This window comes from Lepidochelys kempii, chromosome 10, assembly GCF_965140285.1.
Source record: "Lepidochelys kempii isolate rLepKem1 chromosome 10, rLepKem1.hap1, whole genome shotgun sequence".
Lineage (NCBI taxonomy): Eukaryota > Metazoa > Chordata > Testudines > Cheloniidae > Lepidochelys > Lepidochelys kempii.
The window spans coordinates 76,832,233-76,851,927 of record NC_136389.1 but is presented as its reverse complement, the minus strand read 5'-3'; the positions used below and the strand labels follow the sequence as shown (position 1 = coordinate 76,851,927).

Sequence of the window (19,695 nt, the reverse complement as noted above, 5' to 3'; positions counted from 1 at the left end):
TCAAAGATAGAACGTAAAAAGAAACTTTTCAAACATATTCCAATTATAACTTAATATATTAATTTTACTTTGTTAATGCTCTATTGTCTAGGCTATTTTCTGAATATTTCATGCGAGTTCTCTCGGTCTTCTCTCTTTCACTTTTTTTTTTTTTAAATTAAGAATCACTTCTTTGACCCAATACATTTTTTTTGCACGTGCAAAACAGGTTTTTATACCTGCAGCCCTTCGCCATGCACCCTCTGCAACAGAGACCCATGCCAGGTTGGGTAATATAAAGGACATTTTATGTACAGTATTGCTTTCTTTTTCCTGCTTTTCTACTGCTCTGCTGCTACAAAGCATTGTTTCTTAACTACAAGTAGCCACACATGGGGACATTACTACAGGGGAGCCCTCTTGGTTTCTGCAATCTACAGTGGAAGGATTATAGACTGGTACAATGTTTCTTTGCAGAACAGGTTCTATTATTAAAACAGCATGTCCAGGTAAATGCCAGACTAGACCAATACCTATAGGATTGTTTTGTTATATTTTTACCATGGGACATCTGCTGCTATACAAGGAGTATGTAGTAAGTGCCTGATGATTTTGTGTATGCTACATACACTCGCACATATATATACATATGTGAAGATATATATATGCATGTATGTATATACATATAAATATATTTATTTCATGTCCTTATTTATATATTTAGATATGTCAGGACAGTTCACTGTGATAACACAAAATAGAAGTGGCAATGCTGAAAGTTTATGTCGCCCATGTGTCCACTCTCATTCGTTTCACTGATGGGCTCTCTCTATCTTCTGTATTTGGTGGTCTTCCCAACCCAACAGGTGAATGGAAATCACTTCTTGGGTCCTCCCGATCACTGCCATCATAAGAACTGCTGGAACTACTGAGACTGTCAACAGGGGAACGACCCATTTCCTGCCGCGATTGCTGCTGCTGCTGCTGCTGCGGAGGGAACCCAGATGAAGTCACACGGTCCCGTGGAGGTGAAATTGGTTCGGACTTTATATTGATGTTTTGGTTGGTATTAATGGATAAATTTGAACCCTGAGATAACTGGCCTCCAGCACTGGGGAAATCAAAAAAAAGTTACAATCCATATTTATATTTAAATATTAAGCATTGTGAAATCTTGTAGCCCATACTCAAACTGAATCCAAGCTAAATTCAGAAATAAAAAAACATTTGTTGAATGCTTAGTGTAAGACTCAAAGCTGAAAACTGTGAATTAAAGGTGTCCCAACATCCCGAACTAGTTCACAGAGTGCTGGTATTTATTACATACCTTATTGTTCAGTAAGCCCCAGAAGAAGCATAACCAATTAGATTAAAGTGGGTTTTATCAGCAAGAAATGGATACAATTTTAGATACAATTGTTCCATTAGTGCTGTGTTCTTCCGGGGAACCTGAGTATCCAACTACTCTGTGGTTTGTTATTACATATTTTACTTGTTTTTAAAGGAATTAAGACAAATAGAAATGTTTAATTTTTTGAAATCTGTGTCAAGCTTTCAGGTAGGTATCTTTTTGGAAATGTCTGCAGAGTGGTGATGTTTGTCAGCATTATTACTTACACAGAACCAATAGTGTGCTACATACTCAACAGAGAAATTGTAAGGCAAGTCCCCTGTCCTCCCCTCTCCCCCCTATTTTTTTTTTAAATAACTACAGTAATTTCACAACCTGTGAGCTGACTGGCAAACATGTGAAGAATCCACATACATGTGCATTGAAGGAGAAATTAAAGTAGAGTCCTATTGAACAGTGTCAAATGCAGGATTATTCATTTATAATCAAAGTAGCAGATGTTCCCAGTCGGGTGTGGTAAATTAACATTACAGATCCACTTACACAAGAGAGCTGAGGGCTGCTTGCCCTAGATGGTGCTGTTGCCAGGCAGATACCTGTCCTAAAGACAGCATTCCTGGGGAGTTAAAGCCCTGCAGGGCAGACAGGTCTGCACTAGTCAAGGAGTAATCTGAAAAAGAAGCAAGAAAAATGGTTTATACTGTGTTCAGTTATAAGAATCAAAGTTTTAGCTTCCTGTTCAAATCAGCTACAGGCGGACTATGCAAAAGAATCCAAAAGGGCAGACCCTTTCACTTGTGTGGACTCCCACTGACATCATAAAGGTCTGCTCGCGCAGATCCCTTTGCAGGATCATGGCCTCAGAATGCTCTCTCTTCTCAACCCTGCTTTCAACTCCTAGTTGCTATTGCTTGATTTGGGTTCATTTACACCAATAAATATGACAATACATGTACTTCATCCAGCAGGTCTTCTCCTATGCATATAAAAGAAAATGTTCATTACTGTGCTGGTTTTATCGTGTACATTTCTGAATATTTTGCTCTGTCCGGGAACTTCAAAATAAAATAAAAAAGTGGGCATTAAGACAGGCCACTAAACCAACTGAAATAATTTAATATAATAAATCTGGCATAAGAGAAAACCCATCTTGGGTTCAACCCTCGACACAGTAGGAGAGCCAGATTCTTTCCTCCGATCCAGCCCCTCTACTCTGCTCAGTATATGACCATCTGAAAATTCATCCAAGAGAGGCGACATCCCAACTGGTATAACCAGCTCCTGTGCCACATTGTCTTCTGCCACGGCTGTGGGGGCATGGCTGGATCACTATTGTGTTCTAGCAATGCTAAACTGGTAAAGTGTCTCCTGGAGATCAATGCATGCTAGCATAAGTCAGAGCAGTCTTTATGATGCTCTAACCTATACTGGAGCAGGAGTTGTGCAAAACAGATCATCAGGGAACCTAGTACTATCTTTCTGGGGGCCTGTCCACTTCTCCTGGGTCAAGTGGATGCTGGTCCAGAAAATAATAAAATCCTGTAACTATAGCTACTTTACAAACTGCTATGAAAATGTACCATCTAAGGGAAAAAATGTACTCACCTGCCATCATCATAGTGATGGTGAGGACGTAAAAGCCTTTTTTTCTTTTTTAAATTAGTTCAGCAAAAAACAAACCAAAAAAAAAAATCCCAAATCACAACATTCATCTCCTATAGCATAAGGAAATATTTGCAAGACATATTTAAAGCTCTAAAAGCATCACTGACAGTCTATAACCGATCAAACTCTTTTTCCACCATAATTCAGTTTCATTCTTATATTCATGTGGTATATAACTGATGACTTAGTCAGAGCCTAAAAACTAAAGTATTCTTTTTATATATAGCAAGAATGTGTCATGCACTTGGATATAGTTTTGAGATGCTGATTGAGAGGAACACTGTACAGCTGTAATCAACAATTCAATTATTGGATTTTTTTTTTTTTGCCAGGATATGATGCTTAGATAGTTCTCACTGCTCATTCACACACAGGAAGTTATTTTCAGTTCATCATTATCACTTATGCTTTCCTTTCAGGTTTTAAAAGAGAAAGCTGAAAACGTTTCTCTGCTCTTAATCACTTTGCAATACAACTTCTTTAATATAATTTCTGGTCCCTTGTGAATGAGACAAAATGCCAGGAAGAAAAAAGTTACTTTGCATTGCCACCAGAGATTAACTAACAATTTACTTAAGCAGGATCTTTTTGGAGACTTACAAATCAGATTTATACATTTACACCTGTCTGAAATGACAGTCAGTTACTATCTATAGTTCAATTTCTCATGAGATATTTTCTAGGACTACAGAGTCTAGTGTGACTGATTTGGAGTTGCTCTGTAATAATTTATGAATACTATAGGTTCTGTTTGCCTGATTGTTGTATGCATGTACTGAATTAATTCAATAAGAGTCTGTCTACATGCATACAATAGCATGCATGTAGACAATAGCCCAGATAACAGCCTCTCACCAAACACCAAGGGCTATTGATTTTAGTTGCTACTCCTGATCCCTGCTAAGTCCCCCAACCAAAGAACGAGAACGAAGGTGAACCCATGGTCCAGAGATTGGGGGAAATTAGACTTATTGGGGTCCCTCCCCATGAAGATGGTTAGACAGACATGCATGTAGACTTTTTATTGTTTTAAAACCCTTTTCTCTTATTAGGCTTAGTTCCTACTGTTAAGGGTCACAGTATTCAGTGCTAGTCACAGCTTCTGTAGGTACCCAAACCCAGTCAGACCTGTTTGGGTGTAAAAAGTTGATCCACTGCATGCTATAACCCAGGACCTGCTCTAAAAGTGGGAGAATCATGTGACTCCACCCTAGGGAGTTAAAGGCACAAGACCTCCTACCTAAGGGGTGTACTCAGAAAGGCCAGAAAATGGGTCAGAGGAGCAGCTAGCCCTGTTACTATGATTTGTAGATCAAGTGGACTACGGATTTTTACTCTAGAGCCTGCATTAACATTCTGTCAGAAACTTGTCCCTTCGGAGTGCAACAGCTGATACATCTTCCAAGGCATATACAGTGTAAATCACACACTCATAATACAATTTGTCTCTTTTAAATCCAGGCCTGAGTATCCCTTACAGAGTAAAAGTACTCCCAAACGTTGTCATCCACAAACATGATGACATTCAGAAAAGCTTAGAAGTAGTACTTTTCTGATGGTAAATTCTAGAGACATTCTGTATTGGATTTATAGCTATATATGATTAATACCCAACTGGTGGTGAAAGAGTATGCTTGTCTGTGCAGGTCCTTATACCGTTCCCTTCAGTGGGGTATTAGATTGCTATTTACATACAGATAAAGGAAAAGAAGGTTGGATTTTATTATTGTGGGTCCTATATTGGACAAAATGAGATACAGATTTAAACATGTAATAGCTATCTTCCACGATACTATTGTTACATTAATGTTCTGTGAAATATGGAGGTATTCCATGCTGTAGCTTTGAAAATCTCATCTTCTGAGGCATTGTGAAATTTCAGCTACCATTGCTGCCAAAGTTCCAACTTGTATGAGTCTGGACATACTCTCAAGGTATAATACTGCTCAACAAAAGTAACAAGAAATCGAAGTTAACTAACTAGAAATAGCTCTTTTGCAAACAGACTGATTTCTAAGTTCTGTCTGTAGCCGGAAGTTAGACTTGATCTGCAGCCATGATTTTAGGGGCTGAATTGTGAAGACACCAATTTTTAAGGATTGTCCAGCTGCATAAACTGTGGAACACACTGTGAATATGACCCTCTGTCCCTATGTCTCTTCAGAGAAAGAAACAGGTTTAACTCCATCCTGTATCTAAAAGGTAAGGAGGAGAGCCATCACCTTCTGTCCCATCCATGTCCCCAAAGGACATTACAATCTCTTCAGACCTCTGAAACTTCTTTCTCAACAACTTTCTCCTTCACACCCAGAAGCATCACTAAATGCAAGAGGTCCAAATCTGAAAGCAGCGTCTGGAGTCTAGAAAAATGTGCACTGACCATCTTCAAGTACTTCCTGATTTAAAAGAATTCATATTTATATTAATCTTGTGTTAGATTTCCAGTCTGTTGCACTGGAATTGATGCAATTTGTACCTGCTCAGAGGTACTGCTAGGTGAAGGATAATGTGCTACATGAGTCAAGAGTTTCAGTGTCTCACACAGTAGAAATCTTAAACACAGCGTGCCCTACATGACTGCAGTGAAAGCCTAGTGCTGGCTGGGGAGTTACCAGAGATGAAGGCATACTGACCAACCAACAGGGTCTCAATGCAGCTGATGAGCTTGGAAGGGGAGGGGGACACACCTCTTCTCAAGATTTTAAGCTGTAGCCTTCTGAGGGGGCATTTCTGTATAGCCATGACATTAGGCCTGTGGTTTTAAGGTCTCAGAAACAGGGCCCTTCTGTTGGTTTACAAAGAAGCATATCCCTAGTTGGATTACATTTTTTAAACACCTTTAAAAAGGTCATAACCCTAGCCCTGCTGTATAAAAGGAGGTTTGCTCAAGCTGTGATTCACTTCAATGCCAACTCTCAACATGCAGAGCCAGGGAGACTGTTGTGAAGAGATCCTTCTATGAGGTACAGGAGAAGATAGTTTGGTAGCTGAACAAACTGAACAGCTATTTGTGCTTTTCTTTTTTCTTAATTGCCAGTTTTTCATCACAATGACTCTGCAAGGCGCTTCATTAGCACTGAAATCTGTATGCATTGCTAAGACTGTCAATTTCTGGAGCATTTTTCACATACTGATAAATCCAGAGTCCTCTTACAAGGGTAAAGAGGATCTCTTTTTTTTGACAGCTTTATTCCCCTTATCCATTGAAGTCAATCTCCAGTCAGCAAGATATATTTGCACTCAATAAAAACTCAAAGAAGTTAGACCTCTAACAAGCTGTGACTGGACTAAAAGCAAATGTCTGAGATGGGTGTGCTGCTCTGCATCATGGATCCCCAGAGGGATTTCTTTAACATCAGAGTCTGGGATGAATGCTTGTAGGAAAATAAACTGAAATTGCAAAGAAACGATATTTATGATAATGGATAGTAACACCTTATGCTTCAGTCATAAGGTGATTTAGGACAAGGGTCAGAAAAGAACTCTGTTCCCTCCACCATGTATATAACTGAACATTTAGGTAGGTGCACTGTGATTTTATTTACCGTGCCTAAACAGTCAGATATCTGCTATTGCTAAAGGCAGGAAGCCTAGTTTTATAAACCAATGGTCTGATGTGATATGGAAAAGCTATGCTGATACAGAGAATGTATCAGGAAGTTTTACTATAGAACATGAGGTTCCTTGAAAGCTTAGGTCTTTTTGTAGCAATTGTCACAGAGGACAAGAATAGAATTTCTGTATTTGTGAGATGTATTTGCTCTGTTCAAGTGTGGCTACCATATGTCTCTAACTGATCTTCTGAGGAACTGATAGCTTGAGATACTATCCGCATGCAACATTCACATCCAGCAAGATTATACCAGTTTAAGGTTTAAGAACAAAATATTCCAGTTAGAAATAAGTTACAGATGGTACAAGTACCACATCTATCAGATAACCATCTTTTTCTTCCCCTCAGAAATATTATACCCGTTTCACATCAAACAGTTATATATCCCACACAAGAAAACTAAGGTGAAGTTCAGGTTGTAAGCACATGATGATATTGGTTTGACTGCATACTACTTTTCAAATATATGCACGTTAACAACATTACAAAACCAGAAAATTCAGAGTTAAGATTATATTACTACAACAAGCCACATAACACAAGAGATATATCAAACAAAGCAGTTCCAATTCTTTACCATACTCATTTGACTGTATGTTTCATCCCCATCCTCTGTTCTTTGTATATATCTTCAAATTGTTAAGGCCTTCAGGGCAGGGATTGTCTCTCTCTGTTTGTACAGTGCTTAGAACCTTTAAGACACTGCCATAATATAAATATGTACTACTACTAATATTAACAAAAACAGAGTCACTTTCAAGTTACAACTCCTGAGTGAGCCAAAACAAACTAAGCACTTCAAAGCAGGGATTGTTTTGTTGTGTCATCTGTATGAACCCTGAGCATCAACTATGTTAACAGAAAAAGGCTGTGGAAAAAAAGACAACAGCTGCATTTATATAGACAGAAGCGGGCTACTAACACAACTCAAGGACTGTGCTGAAGTTGTAATTTGCAAACAAGGGGATTTAAAAACCAAAAAAACAATGGCCAAAACTGTGTCAAAATTTAGACTTAGTCGGAAGAGTAATAATGAAGGAATGACCTATTCCAACCATGACACCTTTTGGGACTCTTTTAAAACACGGATTTGGGGAACATGGACTCCCGAGGGTTTCCTTAGGAAAGGCTGAAAGGCCTTTGCTTTGCTCCAGAAGTTCCATCCTTTATTCGTAAACCTCAAGGGAACTCAGAGATCTCCAGACCTCAAACCACTAGTTAGGACACTGGATCATCTATGCTGGAGTAGCACAAATCCCAGATTAATACATACAAGACCCCTATTCTACCTTTCCCTTTCCTTGTACACTGCTTTCTGTTCCCCCAACTATCTTCCTCCTGTCCTACCATTCTCTTGGCTTCTGACGCGATTCTAAGATCATCAGCACCAACACAATGGGATAAGGCAGCCTGCCCAGTCCTGTCCAGACTGAGAAGGGTTGGTGGAAAGGAAGGGACCAGCTAAAACTAGCCAGATGGAATCCCAGTTCGGGGACAGAATTCAGAGCTCAGAAATGCACTTCTTGCAGCCATTCCACCTGCCCAGAGTGCCATTTGTGATTGATCAATGCACACACACACACACACACACGCTCAATAAAAAGTTGTATTTCCCTCCCTCCTGCCCCCCCCTTTTTTATTGCTCTCATTCTTTCCTCCCTCTTTTGCCTGTCTATAAAGACTCCAACAGCTAACGTACAGGTCTGGCAACAAAACTAATCTTTCCTTTCTCCCAAGAACTGTTTAATAAAACAAGGTACTAATAACCACTCTCTAAAAAAAGACGTTGTCTTATTTAAACAGTAGTTCAATTTTTTTTTTTTTTTACTTTAAAACTTTTCATGCTTTGCTTTGGGTTATTCTTTTTCTGTTCTTTACTTCAATTAACGACTTAGACTTTGGCATGAATTTTACAGTGCATTTGCCAGGGTGACAAAGCAAACTGAGCTCTCTGTATTCACAAACCCCAAATCACGTTCAACTGTTCAGAGTCATACAGTGAAAGTCTTATATCAATAGTTTGACTACATAGGCCCATTCATTACATTAAATAAATACAAGAGCGTCTGCCTCTTATTTGTACGGTAGCCAATACAATGGGATTTTAATCTTAACTGAGGTATCTGGATGTTATAATGTAAGTAATAAATTAATTAACTGGATTTCTAGGGACTAGTAGGCCTACCGGTGGGTCAGAGGTTAAAACCCAACTAGAATTCTGAGGCTCAGAGATAATTATGTGCCCCAGCGATCCTCAGGTTGGCTAACCAGGAACAGTGCTAAGGGTGTCCGTGGATAAGTCTTCTAAGGCTCAGGAGGCAGTTAGGGTGAGATGGCCCCTGATTAACCTGTGGTTTGGAAATTAGGTGGATGCATTCAATACACCACTTAAGGCATGTGATGGGTGTGATGAACTTCCTAAGGCTCTCTGAGCGGTTCTCCCTTCTTGAAGGTCTCAGTAGGTCCACAAGAAAGGGGAAATGTCCCCTGATTTCTTCCTGATGAGTTCCCTGCTCTCTCTGACTCTCTTTCCCCATCCCCAGGACATCTCCTAAAGTCTGCTAGCGAGCGGCTACCTTTGTATAGACATCAGGAGGTCTGTCGGAATGTCAGGAGGCCAATGGGGAATTTCCCCTACAGAAGACCTCAGTGGGTCCACAGGACAGAGGGAAGAACCTGCCCAAGCTATAGAAGCCTCAGTAGCCTCTCAAATCTGTTAGAAAATTCCTCTTTTTCTCCTCCTCCCACTGACAAGCCACTCTAGCAACCGGGTTATATAAAGGACTCTCTCTGCAAGCAAAAAGACTAGAGGTGATGTTTTGTTTTAAAATATGAAAGCTTTGTATTGCATGACAATTAATAACTAGAGATTAGCAATGTTCCATATTTCAAAATTCATTAAGTTTTGAAATTAGACTAATCAACCAAACTTCAGTACTGCACACTACATCTTAGCTAGTGAGATTAAGTAAAGTATGGTTTTATTTCCCTTCTATTTGTTTTAACTAAGGGACCTAAAAATACTAAAAGCTCTCTTAGATTATTTTAAGTTGGATCCACATAAGACTTATTCTACGTGCAATGTAGTTTCTCCATGAGTATCAAAGGTAATACAACATGGGCCAGACACTACAGACTAGGGGTGTCCAATCTGTGGCCCTCAAGGCTCTAAACTGTAGCCCTGGGGCTCATGGTGCTTCTTAATAGCAGTGTAGATATCTGGGCTCACAAGATGATCAGGTAGTTTCTAGTCCATGTACATGGCCTGAAAGGAGCAGAGGAAATTGAACAGAATTGACACTATGCTCTAAAGTATTGATTGTTGCCTGTTGACGTTTTGGAAATAATATTTCAGCCCTTAGACTGAACAGGTCAGGCACTACTGACATAGAAAACACACCACATTTCATTTCAGTCTCTTGCTGTGTTCCATCATGTACAACTGACATCCAACTACCAAAGTTTCTTCCAAAACCTGCTTTCTGATGTATGTTTCCGTATTAGTAACACTTCTCACAAACTAAAGGCTAATTTTCAACTAGTAAGAAAGAGCCCTAACTTAAATTAAATATTCAAGTAAGATAAAGTGTCTTAAACATGTAAACCTTCTGGAATTCAGAATCATGAAAGCCTTAGCTGTACCTAGCAGGTAAATGGTAAATTAAAAAGAAAAAATGACACTTACCAGTGTTGTAGGCTGTAGGCATGGCTGAATACACAAGTCCCTGTGGAGGCAAGCTTGGAGTTGTCACAGACACCACAGGGGTAGCAAGAGGCTGTGTAGACTGAGAACTGCTTATCCTTTGGGTATTCTGTAAATGATTAAACACAAAAAAAACATGCCTTGTGGAAGTCAATTACAACAATGAATAGAATGTGTTAATGTAAAAGCAATGACATATCCCTTTTCACATTATTTTGGGGATAAGAACAGTATCTCCTTTTTTCATGATTGTGGAGTTTTTTCTACAAAACATTTAAAGGGCCAAAAACTAATTTTGTTTTAGACTAATTTAAAGGAGATATAATTAATGCATTAGACTTATGGATATATTCTCTTGTTGTGCAGGCAGCTTTCATTAATGTCAATCTGAATAATGTGACAGCGCTTAGAGGAAAATGCACTCCTTTAGAGTATACAGTTTTCAAAAGCCCCTGCCTGGAGTGATCTAGGAGGGTAAGTCACATTTTCAAAAGAGACTTACACTTAGTCCCACTGACTTTTGGTTGACTACTAACTGCCTAACCCACATTTGAAAATGGGACTTTCAGGTAAGGTTGCACCTGTCCTAAAAGCAACAGTGGGAGAGTTCCCTTAACTCTTCAATGTTGCCAAGACCTTAGTGGTAGAATAATATTGTGGTTCCTTGCCCTGGTTGTGGGAACTGAATGTTTACTCATTAGACTGCACATATATTTCAAAGCACGTGCCTTTTGCATTAACAAAAAATGGTTGTGCCTTCTGATATGAAAATTAGTTAAGCTCAAAACTGTAGAAAGCTCTGACTATCCTGCCATTTGTAGGTGAATAACTCCTATGGCCATCTTAATAATACTCTATGTGCCACAGTCTTGAGCTAAAATTGGTGACGAACATCTAATTTGGATTAGGCAGTTAAAAACAATTTGCGCGGGCATGCAGGAGTGAAATCAGGAAGGCCAAATCACACCTGGAGTTGCAGCTAGCAAGAGATGTTAAGAGTAATAAGAAGGGTTTCTTCAGGTATGTTAGCAACAAGAAGAAAGTCAAGGAAAGTGTGGGCCCCTGACAGAATGAGGGAGGCAACCTAGTGACAGAGGATGTGGAAAAAGCTAATGTACTCAATGCTTTTTTTGCCTCTGTCTTCACGAACAAGGTCAGCTCCCAGACTACTGCACTGGGCAGCACAGCATGGGGAGGAGGTGACCAGCCCGCTGTGGAGAAAGAAGCGGTTCGGGACTATTTAGAAAAGCTGGATGTGCACAAGTCCATGGGGCCGGATGCGTTGCATCCGAGAGTGCTAAAGGAGTTGGCGGATGTGATTGCAGAGCCATTGGCCATTATCTTTGAAAACTCATGGCGATCAGGGGAAGCCCCGGATGACTGGAAAAAGGCTAATGTAGTGCCCATCTTTAAAAAAGGGAAGAAGGAGGATCCTGGGAACTACAGCCTCACCTCAGTCCCTGGAAAAATCATGGAGCAGGTCCTCAAGGAATCCATTCTGAAGCACTTAGAGGAGAGGAAAGTGATCAGGAATAGTCAGCATGGATTCACCAAGGGCAAGTCATGCCTGACTAATCTAATTGCCTTCTAAGACGAGATAACTGGTTCTGTGGATGAAGGGAAAGCAGTGGACATTCCTTGTTCCTTGACTTTAGCAAAGCTTTTGACACTGTCTCCCACAGTATTCTTGCCAGCAAGTTAAAGTAGTATGGGCTGGATGAATGGACTATAAGGTGGATAGAAAGCTGGCTAGATTGTCAGGCTCAACGGGTAGTGATCAATGGCTCCATGTCTAGTTGGCAGCCGGTATCAAGTGGAGTGTCCCAAGTGTCGGTCCTCGGGCCGGTTTTGTTCAATATCTTCATAAATGATCTGGAGGATGGTGTGGATTACACCCTCAGCAAGTTTGCAGATGACACTAAACTGGGAGGAGAGGTACATATGCTGGAGGGTAGGGATAGGATACAGAGGGACCTAGACAAATTGGAGGATTGGGCCAAAAGAAATCTGTTGAGATTCAACAAGGGCAAGTGCAGAGTCCTGCACTTAGGACGGAAGAATCCCATGCACCACTACAGACTAGGGACCGAATGGCTAGGCAGCAGTTCTGCAGAAAAGGACTGAGGGGTTACAGTGGATGAGAAGTTGGATATGAGTCAACAGTGTGCCCTTGTTGGCAAGAAGGCCAATGGCATTTTGGGATTTATAAGTAGGGGCATTGCCAGCAGATCGAGGGACGTGATCGTTCCCCTCTATTAGACACTGGTGAGGCCTCATCTGGAGTACTGTGTCCAGTTTTGGGCCCCACACTACAAGAAGGATGTGGAAAAATTGGAAAGAGTCCAGCGGAGGGCAACAAAAATGATTAGGGGACTGGAACACATGAGTTATGAGAAGAGGCTGAGAGAACTGGGGATGTTTAGTCTACGGAAGAGAAGAATGAGGGGGGGATTTGATAGCTGCTTTCAACTACCTGAAAGGGGGTTCCAAAGAGGATGGCTCTAGACTGTTCTCAGTGGTAGCAGATGACAGAACAAGGAGTAATGGTCTCAAGTTGCAGTGGGGGAGATTTAGGTTGGATATTAGGAAAAATTTTTTCACTAGGAGGGTGGTGAAACAATGGAATGTGTTACCTAGGGAGGTGGTGGAATCTCCTTCCTTAGAAGTTTTTAAGGTCAGGCTTGACAAAGCCCTGGCTGGGATGATTTAATTGGGGATCAGTCCTGCTTTGAGCAGGGGGTTGGACCAGATGACCTCCTGAGGTCCCTTCAAACCCTGATATTCTATGATTCTACTAAACATTTGCTACAAAAGACTTTACTTAAACATTGTGATGGATGCCTTTTAGAAAACAAGGCCACTCCATCACTGGCATGCAGTATTCTTTACCAAGGAAGCCTTAATTTTTTTCAAAACAGCCAAGTCAACACAGACTGGATGTGACAGGAATAGGCCATGTTGTTGTTTTTCTTTTAAAAGAAGATTTATTCCTAACTTTTCCTAAGGAATTTGAACATCATTCTCCTTGCCATCTGGTACCCAATTTTAAATGGAATGTTTAAGATTAACAGACCTAAGTTTTAGCTTTTTTAAAAAGAAAAGTAAAGTAATACTCCCAGACTTAAAAATTATATATATTTATTTGCTCCCAAAACAGCAGCTTCTCAACTTCTTAGCTGAAGCACCCGCCAACAACAAAACCACCACCCCCTCTTTGTTTTCTTCTGATCAAGGGTGGCATATTGGTATTTCACTATCCCTGCTTCTCTCAAGAACAGAGTAGAGAAGAAACCAGAGAACACACCTTATAGAAATACACATGATTTTTGTTCTCACAAGAATGGAACATACAGGCAGTGCTTGTGTTTATGCAACTCTGCAAATCAAAACCATGAGGGCTGATCTGAGGCCTACCAATCTGGTAATTGTAGCTTGACAGTTTAAAAAGAGTACAAGGAATGCTATAGCTACCATTTTAAATGTACTGTATTCTTCTACTACTTTAAGCACAAAAACACAGGGAAAGCTTAGAGTCCAAGTGCATTATGTTAACGCTTCAGAATTTACAGTATCTGATCAAACTCAGGGGTTCTAGTGCGATGTTAAAAAGATAAAGAAAAGGTGGCATTCAAAGATGAAATTATACCATTAGTAGTGATGCTGGAGACTGAATGTACAGGTTATATAATAGTGGATACTCAATGTATGAAATCATTGCTGGCATAGCATTTTGCCAGCCCAGTAAGAAGGATCAAACTTGTCTCCTGTTCCAAAAATCTTTTCTTCCTCCATTGATTGTAGGAACAACTTTGTTCAAATAAGTTTAATTGATGTACGAGGAATATTTTATATTGTGCAAAGCTAGACTTCTCTCCAAGAATGCCTATTTTGTCTGAATCTTATAGAGAACTTGATTAAGAGTCTAGTAACTACTACTCTAGAGATTATGTTGGTGTCTGTGTTAAGCAGGGGCATACTGTAGGTTCAGGGTGGAATTTTCAAAAGCACATAAGTGACTTGAGGGAAAACCCATTTATTTTCACTGAGATTTGTGTTTGTAAATCGCTTACGTTTTGAAAATCCCACTGTGTTACAGTGAGAGACTGGGTTTATCTTTTATGAAGATATGTTATTAGACCAGATTTCTGTGTCTTTAGGAAATAGGCCTTTTCCCAGAGGTTTCTTGGATAACAGCCTGTAAAGTTGGGACTACTACATAATGGAAAAGTTAGAGACATCTACTAGGAAACTACACAGGTTCCAAGGATATCCCCGGGGAATCGGGAGGGGCGGGTATTTGGGGCTATTTTCAGAGGCAATTTATACCCGGACACTTGGTTTGGATGTGTGATTTGGAAATATTAGATGGCTGACAAATTTTACTTTTTGTCTGAGTTATGGATTCCAAGGTTTACAGACGGTCATAAAAATTTTCAGAACCTTATTTTTTGATGGGGATAATTTGATCAAGATAATGGAAGGAGAGTGATATATTTATATTAGTCTATAAACTAGGGTCTCAACCCCTTCTGCCTTCCATCTAGTAAATCTGTTCAATTCTGGTCATGTAGAATTTAATGTTTACTGCTAGGATATGAAACTGTATTTCAGAACACATATTAATCCATATAATGAATAAAATAGCATTCCCAGGGTGCTTTATTTGCTAATTTAAAGTGTCTTGTTTGAGAAAGATTTTGCTTTTTTCAGTCCATTGAGTAGGTTTATATAGGCACACTGCATTTTTATAACCACTAGAGGGCAAGCTCATCCTACATTATTCATATTCCAAAGTACTATATCTAGATTCCAAATAATTTATATTAGAAGAACATGGCAATTTTGACAGTTAAAGAACATAAACACGTCTATAATGAAAGTGATTTTGAGTAAGCCTTACAATCACTGATATGTACATAATGACCTGGTTAACTATTTTATGGATTAAATTAAATCCCATATTTCTTTGTATTGAAAAACAGATGCTTTTCTACAACACTGAGAAAAAATAAACAAATGAAATAGCTGTTAATTAGAATAACATTTAAACTCTTCCTGTAACCACCACCATTTTTGGATAGCTTCAAGTATTAATTTTCAAAAGTAATTTTTTCCAACTCGCTCAAATTTAGGAAAACAATATAGGTAAAATATCATCCAATAGCATGCATTCACCAACTTAAAATATAAAGAAACTACTGAAATTTTCATGCTTTCATGCAATTAGAGCCTCATATTAGCAACAAGTCCATGTGCAAATAAATCAAAGCATAGGTGTATAAATATCTTGAAGCTGATCTACAATTGTACTCTGATGCAGCATTTTTCTGCAATTACTGTTGTGCTATAACACCTCAAACATTTGCATATTGCTGGGAAAAATAATCTAGAACTCTCATGAGTCAACCTATTTTTAGTCTTATATTTATTTTCCACAGTGAACATCGAAAGATATCATGTTTTCTGAAAAACAGCAATTTCCTTTCAAATACAGAACATCTTTCCAGTTGAAAAAGGTAAAATAATTAGTTTGCAATTCCATATTCCTTGTGGTAAACAGGGAACCCCCCTTTGTGGTTTGATCATCTCATAAAGCATGAAATAAATCCAACTCTGTAAAAAGGTGACCTCACTAGCAATGATGTAATAATCTCCGTGAAAGAAGGAGAAGTAACACACAGCTTGTGTTACAATTTGAGGAACTTCAGGAGTGAAGTAATTTTCTAAAAATATTTCAATAATTTTGGGGACTATATAAGGCATTTAACACTCTACCCCATCAGAACAAGTACTCTGTGTGCATGGACAGTTACTGAGTAAGGCTCTGTTCCAATGTTCCCTCTAAGAAAAACGAAAAAACTGTTTCATAAAAACATAAATTTACAAATGGAGAATGCTAGACTTTGGCTGTATTTGCACTCTGCAATTTTTGTGGGTTTTTTTATTTGGATAAAACAAGTACATTTCTCTGCCATAAAGGGAACATTGGTATAACTGAGACCATGTCGTATGGCTTAAGCTTTCTTCACTCATCAAGCAGGAACCCAAACTCACCAACTCCAATTCATCCTCCTCCGACTGTATTCAGCAAACAAGAGGGATAATAAAGTTACTCAGAAAAGCATTGCTTTCAAAAATAAAATAAATCATGTTTGTGCTTCAGGATTTATTTATTGGTTTGTTAATATTTTGAATTTATCATGCGATTATGTAAACAAAGTTACAAAGTATGAGATTATATACTTACTATACACACATTCGGTCAATTAATAAAAATGTTTTGATGCAGGAATAAATACTGTGGCAAAAGTTGTGTTCACAACAACAAAAGGTTGTTTACAGATGATCTGAAAATTAGCATTGGCTGAACTAGCAAGGGCACAAGTATTCACAGACATCATATATGGACACAGGTGCACATTGGTTCTATTATGGTTGAACTGATCAGATGAAAGTCAACTGCAGAGGCATGTATTTTTAGTCCACCAATCACCATGACATCTGTGCATCTCTATTCTTTACTTCTCTCCCCTCTCCACCAGACAGAGAGCGATAATTTAAGGAGAAAACATTAAAATTGCCTTTTAAAATATTTCCCCCCGTATTTATTTTTCAAAATAATTTAAAGCACAAGTTTCACATTAAGAAATAGCAATATATTTCTTCATAAATGTGCTCTATAATTTGTACATTTTTAGAAAAACCTCAAACATTTTAATAAAGGTGTTAAAGAACTTCTTTAATTAGGACTCTGGCTACTTACATTGATTTTGTGTGATTTAGCTCTACCATCAATAGCAAATGTCAACATTTGTGGAATCTTAAAAATAAATAAGTAAATATTGTATAAAGAATGCTTATACTGTTTACATCCTATGCTCCTTTTGGCTACTTCCATATAGGGGAGGATTCGTAAACTGAATAGATGTACTTAAATGCTTGTGAGTTTGCACATAAAAAGATAGAGACTAATATCAATGACTTCAGCCACACAAGGTTGAAGTAGAAGCTCTCTTCCAACCTCAGGTCTGACCTGCAATACCCTCTGCTATATCTAGAGGTAGGATGAACAAACATTGCTGATGTGCTGAAATGCACAGTTGTTTTGTGAGATGTACAAATGATTAGACCACCATTCATTCTTCCTTGTGTCCTCGTTCAAGATTTTAACTCCAAATATGGGGAGTGAATGGCTATTGTACTAACACACCAAACCAAATGAAGGTTCCTCCCACATAATCATTTTTTCTGAGAAACGTCACAACTCACCAATACTACAACCTGGGAGAACCGGACAGAACTCGACATCGAGGCACCCCAACACAGCTCAATAATCAGCAAAAGTTGCCCTTGCTGAGTGGTACAATAAACTCTTCCCTCACCCCCTAGAAACCAAACCACTAAAACCCTCAGTCCTAGCAACCCAGGAAGATTGCAATCAGGACACGAAACCAAACCAAAGTCTTCAATATGGCAATGTAAATAACCCAATGTAGATCAGCTCATTATTCTGTATTTATTAATCCAACGTGAGTAAGAATATCTTCTCCCACTTTTTTTTTGCTAATACTGTCCAAGATGGCAATCTGCACTTGAGTTGTGTTCTTTTATCAGTCAAGTCTCCTACGATAGGGGTGTTTCTAAGGTGCCATCTCCATAATGCCTAGGGTGCTATATGAGATCATTTGTGTGAGTGCAAATTAACACATATTATAGTTTTGCTTTCAGCAGCACTCTTTTTTCACCCCTTGGGCATACTGTACATAGTATACTATAGAATGAATGGCCCAACTTACCAATGGAGGCATCATGCCCTTGCTGGAAGGTGGGATGACAACACGAAGGTCTGGTTTGCGATTGTTCATTCCAAGATTACCTCCTCCGGGTGGAGGCGGAGACTTTGTAGGCATAACTTTGCCCAATCCATTCCCACCACCAGTGGTTCCTAGCAGGCTTGGTGACGCTCGAGAGTTAATAAATCCATTTCCTAAAGTAGGAAATATAAAGAAATGCACCTTAAGACTGAGCACAAGCAGTGTAAATCCATAGTGCAAATGTACAAATTCCACATTATTTTTAGACAAAAGTTTCAGTTGCAAATATTTCACAAGAGTCTAACCCTTTTATGAATAATTACACTACATCCTACAGTGTAGAACAGAAAAAGCAAAGTATCTTTCACCAAAAGATCAATATGTAATGCTGGTGTCACCTCAGGGTGTGTTGTGGCAGCTTAAACGCTGAGGAGTGCACGCTGTCAGGGAAGTGTGTTAAAGCCATCTGTTTGTTAATTTATCCTTTGAAGTTCCTCTAGGCTGCTGTAGCAACAAAACAGTATCTAACAAATGGTCCTTCACACACACACCCCACCCACACGCCCCACAGTCAGAACACGAATTACAATGTGCTGTTGCTTATAAAAAATTTTTAAAAACAGCCTACAAAATCTTTTAAGATTCTTTTGTAAAAATAAACAAGTGGACCTTACACTGCATAAAAGACATTTTCAGTATCTCAATTAACAAACCTTTAAATTGTAGCTCTACATTTTTCCAATTTGCTCTTGACCTTTGAAAATACATTATTTTAGCAGAGAATACTTTCTGGTAAGATGGTATGAATCTTATAAGTACTTTTATACAGTATTTCTCCAAACAAGGAAGATGAGGAGAAACTTGAAACAAGTCCATTTCCTTAACATCCACCTCAGCCTCTTCCCACACACGCTAGTCACCACTAGGCTGTGTACAGGTCATTGCCTATGGGGTACTGACTGTTCCCACTGAGGTCAATGAGAATGGAGAGTGATCAGTATCACAAAGGATTCAGACCTTAAGTTACATTCAAACAAGTCAGTGAAACAAGGAATACCAAATTTTGAGACAACTAACTGCAGAAGCATTTCTAATTGTTTTCCTATAACATTCATCAACAAACTAGCCAACTGCAATATACTCTTCAGGCAACCTTTTTGAAGACTTCATCCAAACAATGTTGCCAAATTTATAGCAATGGTCCTCAGAAAACACAGATTTTATTCAGCCATTAATGAAAAAATATATTAAGCTGAAAATGAGAGAAATTTACAACAGGGGAAGTGAACTGTGTGGTTCACACTATAAAACCAGTATATGTATAAATAAATACAATTAATAATAAATTATGTTTATACTAACATTCCAGTTCTGAAAGTGCTCTTTATAGTCACCATTCAGTGGCAGGTCTATTACCAAAAAGTTTACTGTGTGCGAAATTTTCTTTTAATAGCCTGTACCACCTTACTGGCATGAATATTATACTATCATTCTAATTTGAATAGGCCCCTGTGCCCAATTCCATTTTATTACAGTAAGTACATGTTAATTTAAAGGTGTTTAAAATAAA

The 19,695-nt window shown here is 38.8% G+C and overlaps 1 protein-coding gene across 8 annotated transcripts in view; it reads right to left on the bottom strand.

Annotated features, from left to right (window-relative positions):
* The window catches only part of MEF2A (myocyte enhancer factor 2A), a 158,616-nt gene continuing 138,921 nt past the window's right edge, over nucleotides 1-19,695 (bottom strand). For 5 of the 8 annotated variants that reach the window (XM_073304262.2, XM_073304267.2, XM_073304264.2 and 2 more), the window contains 5 exons: nucleotides 18,108-18,298; nucleotides 16,366-16,389; nucleotides 10,294-10,420; nucleotides 1,874-2,000; nucleotides 1-1,090 (listed from right to left, as the gene is read on the bottom strand). In XM_073304262.2, coding sequence (XP_073160363.1) covers nucleotides 760-1,090; nucleotides 1,874-2,000; nucleotides 10,294-10,420; nucleotides 16,366-16,389; nucleotides 18,108-18,298 — 800 coding nt within the window. In that variant the 3' untranslated portion in view covers nucleotides 1-759. The remainder of the gene's footprint in view (nucleotides 1,091-1,873; nucleotides 2,001-10,293; nucleotides 10,421-16,365; nucleotides 16,390-18,107; nucleotides 18,299-19,695) is intronic. The other 3 variants (XM_073304269.2, XM_073304265.2, XM_073304266.2) reach the window with 1 other exon arrangement.